This window comes from Buceros rhinoceros, unplaced genomic scaffold, assembly GCF_000710305.1.
Source record: "Buceros rhinoceros silvestris isolate BGI_N320 unplaced genomic scaffold, ASM71030v1 scaffold14126, whole genome shotgun sequence".
In the NCBI taxonomy this organism is placed as follows: Eukaryota; Metazoa; Chordata; class Aves; order Bucerotiformes; family Bucerotidae; genus Buceros; species Buceros rhinoceros.
In genome coordinates this window covers 2906-10378 of record NW_010418264.1, presented here as the reverse complement: position 1 = coordinate 10378, position 7473 = coordinate 2906, and the positions used below count along the sequence as shown (strand labels likewise).

At 42.1% G+C, this 7473-nt stretch overlaps 1 protein-coding gene across 1 annotated transcript in view; it reads left to right on the top strand.

Annotated features, from left to right (window-relative positions):
* Window positions 1–3958, top strand: part of BEND6 (BEN domain containing 6) — an 11380-nt gene extending 7422 nt beyond the window's left edge. The window contains exon 6 of the mRNA XM_010138481.1: window positions 3691–3958. Within this exon, the coding sequence (XP_010136783.1) occupies window positions 3691–3958 (268 nt within the window). The remainder of the gene's footprint in view (window positions 1–3690) is intronic.
* The last annotated feature ends 3515 nt before the right edge of the window (window positions 3959–7473 follow it).

The window sequence follows — 7473 nt, the reverse complement described above, 5'->3', positions numbered from 1 at the left end:
TGGCTGTGCGGGTGGTGGCATGTGCCTCTGGTAGGGTCTCCCAAGCCAGACAGGTCTCAACTGAAGAGTCAGACAAAGTGTGTCCACGGGCAGGATGGGCTCACTAGCCTTCGGGCAACCATCCTAGGAGAAGGACAACTCTGACCCCAAACCCGGGCAGATGGAGCTCGTTTAGCCCTGTAAGGCATCCATCATCTAAGAGAAGGACACTGTAAACAAACCTACGACCCAAGGACTTTGCTGTCACCGTCCAAGCTCACTAGGCCCTGGCAGATGAACCTCAGGTGTAAAGGGTGGAGCCAGTTCCGCGCACGCTGCACCTCACCTAAAAAATCCACCGCGCAGGCCCGAAGGGTGCACTCATCGCTTGCAGTGAGCGTGGGAAAAGCCCTTCCCAAATCTTCCTTCGTGAAGCCAGGCCATGAGTAGTGTCTCCAAAGACCAGTCAATGCCATTTTCATGTCACCCGCTGTGCCTCAACTAACCCACAAGTAAAGATAAGGAAAATCACACCTCTTTTGTTCCTACTGATAAAAGTACTGTAGGAGAGTTAAATTAGCAATCTTTTACCACCAAAAGAGTCTAAATTATTGGGACAGAGGAATTATTAAATATCATCTTTCTTATTGTGGGCATTCTTACCACGTGAACGAGACTAGTCTAAAACTGCTAAACTCATCCCTGCCGTCAGTGAAGTCAGCTATTTGCATGGTGCTGTTTCCACATACACCAAATGTACTGTTGTGGTTTAGACCCAGCTGGTGACTAAAGCCACACAGTCATTCTATTTTCTCCCAGGGAAGAAAAATACAACAAGTACCTAAGGGGCAGGGCAGGGCTTGCACACCACTTACAGTCACGGGTAAAAGACAGACTCCACTGGGGGAAATAAAACCAATTTAATTTAAACAACACAACCACATCATCAAATAAATTAGGGTAGGACAGAAAGAAAACAATGAGATCTTAAATACACAAATACACCTTCACCCCACCCTCCTTTTTCTCACGCCCAGCTTTACTACCTCCTTCCCACCACCCCTCCTGGCAGGGAGGGGGCTGTGGAACACAGGGTGGGGGTGGGTCCAGTCAGTCTTAACTCTTTCCAGGTTGTTCAAGCTGCTTGTTCCATGGAACACGTGCCTCACAGCTTCTTTCTGCCACATGGCATCTCCCCCACAGGAGACAGGTAGACCTGACTGGCAATTAAAGCCGTGCAGTTATTCTCCTTCCTCTAGGAGGAGAAAATACAACTACCTGCTGCTTGCTCTTTCTTGGAAAACATGCCTCAGAGGTCCCTGCAACCATCTGTCAACCCTCTCCCACAGGAGACAGTCCAGCATGAACACCTCCATTCCACATGGGGGTCTGCTGCCGCACTCAGCTCTCCCAGCACTGAGCCAACCCGGTGCCAAATTTCCTCAAAGTCACCACATTTTTCAGGAGTCCCATCTATTCCTCTACTGGGCTCTCTCTCTGCAGCTCGTCCGCTTCACCCACCAGTGCTCAATGAGTCAGTTAACTTGCCATAGACTGAAGGAAAAATCACTGTCCCAGCATGTATTCAGCAAACTTCTCCTGCCTATCTTGGTGACCATACAGTTGTTGTTCTCCCTCAGTCCTACCCTCTCCAGAATAAAAGAGCGTGCTGGAAATAAAAACCATTTCCCCCCTAAATGGGCTTATTTGCAGAGGTGCTGATTGGTGCAGGCTGGGCCAGAGGTGAGGGCAAAATTGGGGCTGGGTGTGCTCTTTTCATGGAGCTGCTTTCAGGGACCATGCTAGCAGCCCCACCTCCTGCTGCTGAAACCACGCCTTCCCCTGCAGCTGAAAACACACCAAATCCTAAACCATAACATGTGCATACAACAGAATAGTTGAGGTTGGGAGGGACCTCTGTATATTGGCTAGTCCAACCCCCACTGCTCAAAGCAGTGTCACCTGTAACAGGTTGCTCAGAGCCACATACAGTTCAACTGAGTATCTCCAAGAATGGAGACTCCACAACCTCTCTGGGTGATCTGTGCCAGTGCTCAGTCACCCTCACAGTGAAAAAGTGTTTCCTGATGTCCTGATGGCACCCTCCGTGTTTCAGTTCGTGCCCGTTGCCTCTGGTCCTCTCTATGGACATCACTGAGAAGAGGCTCCATCTTTACACCTTCCCATCAGATATTAGTATGCATAGACAAGATCCGCTTTAGCCTTTCTGAGGCTAAACAGTCCCAGCTCTCTCAGCCTCTCCTCAGGAACAGAAGGAGAGATTAACAAGGAACAGGGTAAGAGATTAAAATCAGTGACATGGGGAGAACAGACTGTTCTTAGTTAGACTTTTCATACTGAGGTCATATTTTACCTCTTCCCAGTTCAGTTATCTCATGCATGTTCTAAAATCCATATTTGCAACCATAAGACACTTAATAATAATAATTTTTTAAAAACCAACAAAAACACCCAAGGTATTTTACTATGTTTCAACACAATTGTTTGAAAAGTAGCAGTGGTTTGCTACTACAATTCCTCTCTAAGCCACCTAGTACTACTCCATGGACCACCAGTGGTCTATGAATTACTACTTGAGAAATACTCAGATAAGATCTATTGGAAGAATCCACATAGAGAGGTTTTCTCATCTGGAAACAATAAACAAATGCACCAGCCTGGCTGAAATACAGTTTACTATGTTCATGCTTTTCTGCTAGAGATGAGAAGGCATCATAAAACAAAGATCCGCTGTATTTGTAACATGCACTGCCCATTGATTCACTGTAGCACTTGTCCTTGACACAGGTGGTAAAAATAACAGCACAGAAACACAAATGCTGTCTTCTCTGAAAGCATTAAATCTTAAATATTTTGTATTTCGAATATTCATCAGATTAACCCATAAATTTTGGTAATTCCTGAGTCTTCTCATGCAGAGACATTCCTGAAGACCTGACAGGTGGATCTTGAGCTAGTACTATAACAATTCTGGATTGTTTTTCAATAATGCCTATAGACCTTTCAACTTGGTATCTTTAAAATGTCTTTATGTCTGTTCTTAGTAAGTGCTAATGGAAAATCCAGTCCTACATGCATTGAAACCAATGCAACTATTTCCTGCGTAGTCTCTCTTGAATGGATGCTTATCAGAATGCGTTTACACTGGGTTAATTGTTAACCTATTCAGAATTTCCTCACTGTATAAGCATTTAAGCACCTTGTAAGTAATCAGGATAATGGTGGTGATTCCTCTAAGTCGGATAACACAAGTTTTCTCTGTAAGAAAATTAGGAGAATTTTGAGGTGCTAATAATCTCACTGTACACCTTCAGTTTACCTTCCAGCGGTGAAGTATAGAGAGGGGTCACAAGAAAAGCCTGTTGTGCAGTACTTTTAGGAACAGCTTACACATATGGTACTGACTTTTAAAACTGGTGATACTGCAGGTTTGACCTCCTTCCTTACTGCTCCTCCTTCCTTGCCTACCTCCTCCGCCTTTTCCCAGAACACAATTACGATTCAAGAGAAGGAATTTGGAGTCAAATCCAACAAGATTGATAAGGCAGAGGTGAAACAAGGAAAAGGAATGTCTCAGTGAAGAAAACTAGTTAACTAGCTAATAAACAAGCACAGCTGCTTAGAAACTAACATCAGTAACTGTACATCTAATGTTTATATTTTGAACTTCGTTATAAATTGTCTCAACAGTGGTTCAACAGCTGCTCCTCAGGGCATCATCTCCTCGGCTGTTCCTCCCTGTACACAAGACCAGCAGGATGATGATTCACCAGCTGCTAATGCACAAATTCAGCAAAGTGACAGCTGTCTGACTCCTCCACCTTACACCCTACAAGATCAGCAGGAGTGTTTCAAGCCCACTTCTTCTAAGGGGGAGTCTCGTCTTGCCAGAAGTTCACCAGCGCCCTCTGCCAGCCAGGGTTCCGGACACGATCTCAGGAATTCGGACAAGGAGTAACTGGAGGTATTTCATACCAGGTCAAATTCTCAGCGGAAATTAAAGATTAGTATCAAAGAAATAATATCTAAATGGGCCTAGCAACAGTGGGCAGGGATACTGCAGGCCGAATAGGAGCCTGAGACCCATTTTCTCAAGCAAATGAAAATTCCACAGCCTAGCAAAAAATGAAAGCATATTAATATCTTTGGCTTTAGGATATTATTAAATATATGCATGTTATGCGGTAATTGAAAACATATAAACTCATTCTGAAGAATATAAGCAGAGTTTCCCTTTTAGTTAGAAAAAACATTGTTTAAAGTAACACCGAAAGAATGTACAAGAGGAACCTTCATCCCCTTGCTTTCACCTTGACAGCTTATGGAAAACTACTTTACTGAGCAGAGAAAGCTATTGCATGTTAACAGAAAAAAGATATAGCTGTATGAAAAGAGAATAGAAAAATTTCCTAGTGAAATGAAGACCATGGCCAGAAGAAATAAAATATGTATTTAAGGATACTGTTTTCCTCTTGGAAAGAAGAAAACACTCTTAGAGCAATGAAACAGCAGCTCTTAAGATGTCTGCAGGAAATCAGCAGCTTATATTTAACATCTAAAAGTTGGAAATGCCATGAAAGAAGCGTGTTCTCTTTTAGTCCAAGGAAGAGTCCTCCAGGATAGCCTGTTTGGCTTTTGTGCTTGAGTGTACTTCTACCAGAACAGTTAAATCTATTTCATACATGGCGAACAAGCAACTGAGGAATCAAGATTTAAAAAAAAAAAAAAAACACACAAATTTGAACGCATCTAGCTTGATTTCAGGAGGATTTCTATAACTCAGGAGATCTGAGTTACAGAAATAAACTAAAAACAGTATTTGGGGTGAACACGAGGGAAAACATCTGAAGATAAGGTTAGCAGTCAAATACCTCTAAAGGAGAGTGCTGTGACCTAACCGCTCCAGAACAATGCACTAATAACATGTACTGTGGAGAAGACTTGTGTGGGCTGGAGTACCAACGAAGTCATCTGCTGGCCTTTTTCATTTCTCATGTCTATCAATTCCTTGCAGACAGGATCAGGATGAAAGCAGGTATGAAATATAAGTTCTGCCTCATTCATTTACTACCATCTATAACCTGTAACAGAAGGATGTTTGCTATTATGTACATTTTGTATATGTAATTGTATGTACAGCATATAAAACTGTATATAGTTAATCATATTTTTGAAGCAACTTTCTATCAAATAAAATTAAACATTATGTCTTAGTTCTATTTTATTGAGCTCACTGTCTTCTGGGTCTTTTCTTACATCAGCTTCTGTTGTACACTCTAATGTGTAAGGTTGGGTTTTTCAGACTTGCTCACTTTTTTTTTCTCTTTTTCTTTAATAACGGTTCTGAACCCAGCTTTTGTGAAGCTCGCAGGTTTTGGCTGGGGAAGGAGTTGTCCCACCTTGCAAGGGCTCTCTAACCTTAAAGGTGTCACAGATGATATTGCGCAGCTGCAGCTGTTCTGCTGTATGGGAAGTGCAGAAGCACTTGGGCAGGTACATGGAGCCCAACACAAGTGACTGCTCTCTCTGTTGCTGGTGCAGCACTGCAGATCACTGCGGCTGTACGACATGCTTTTCTATTCTGCTGACCTGGTAAGTTGTCAAAGGAAAACCAGTGGGCTGGCAGCTCACCACAAAGGTAGGGTTCACCTTCTTGGTAGGGTGAAGGGCCTACTCCCAGGCATGGGCCAGGGAGAGAGATGAGTGTTCTGGACAAAAAGGACAACATAGAGAAGGAGCTATTTTAATATTTTACCAAAGGGTAAAGAGGGAGCAAGCTGCAAAGAGTGAGTTTGTTCCTCTGTCCTAAAGTATAGGACTGATGTTATGCCACTGGATAAAAGAATGTAACTATACAGTTCACACAACTATACAGATAACAGGGAGGCCATGCTTCTACAGTATATGACAAAAAAGGAAGAAAGGACGACTGGTTTTCCAAAACGACCCTGACAAGCTCTGAGAACACGAAAGTGAAGACTAGATAATAGCAGATTAGAAACTTCAGAAGTAACAAAAAGGGAGAGGAGAGCAGAACAGTCTAATGCTGCTTCTCCCAAAATCTGCACTAAAATAAAAATTAATTGGTGATGTGTAAATGTGTAGTGTCACAGAGTGTAAAATTCTTTTGATACAAGTGACCGAGGACACATCATTCGCATTACTCAGGACTGGGGAAGGCTGATGGCTACTGCAGAAAAACCTAACAGCTATGTGACTGTACTGCATTTAGTAAATGGACATTTAGTACGGACAAGGTGAGCAAGGCTAAAAATTGTAATTTGAACTATTGGTTTCTACTGCTGCTTTTTAGATTGAATTTGAAATGGAAAAGAACTTGGTCATGTTTAATGTGAACTCCTCAGAAAGAACACTTGCTTTCTAAACAAGGAAAGAATGTGGATATGCGAAGAATGGGATTAAAAACTTACTGGAAAAGTACACTATTGAATAAATCAGGGGGTTTAATGCATGTCAAGTTCTTATTATGGTATATATATAGAAGTCAAAAAAACCCCAAACCACTAGACATCTAAATTTTCCAGATCAAGAGTAAGTGGCAGTACGCAACATTGACACAAGAGGGAAATCAATGGTTTGAAAGGCAATGCTTTGCTCATTTTAAGGAGGAAGGAGAGAAACAAGGATGTTGAAACACTTAAATCCTATGAAAGAAAATAATTAAGGGCACATAATGAATAAGTGGAATTTGTTGCTAGAGAGTGTTACTGAGTATATAAAGATAATCTGCTCAGAAACAGCTTCCACATCCTATGTGATACTCAGACTTCATTTGGAGGTTTGGACTTGGAGATGTTTGCTCATGAAGAGTAGACCGTGAGTATCCCCTGCTCTCCCTAGGTTTGTCTGCTCCTACCTTCAGCCTGTGTTTAAAAAAGAAAGGCCTACTCTTTTACCAAGTCAGACAGGACTTCTTGCCATGTAGGTGGCCCACAAGCCAAGAAGTCCAGCAGGCTACACCTTTTCCTTATGAAACGTATCAGAACTTTCCCAAGCTGACCAGCCCAGGAAGCCTGTGTTTTCCCAGGAATTAGCTGAATACCCAAATTTTGGAATTCAGAGTTTTGTTAGCATGACACGATTGCATGGCAATTCCGTTACTATTTTTCTTTCCTTAACGGAATTGTTTAAATACAAGGAGGTTGGGTGGGTGGTTGGGTGGTTGGTTGGGTGGGTTGTTGCGAGAGTAAACATTTACATGAATTACAGTTGAAAAATTCATAATCAGGTGAGTATAATTTTCATCATTTATCAAGAGTTTGGAAAAATAAGAGCCACCTTGCTCTTCTAGTCACTTGTTCCTATTGCACCTCATATTATCTATTCTCAAGAATCGAAAGTAATAAAGTGCAAATGCAAGCTACGAAGAGAATGGCTGCTATCAACATTCTTGAGAGCACACTTAAGTTATAAATGAAAAATATGAAAGTTTAGGCACTGACTTTGATTTTC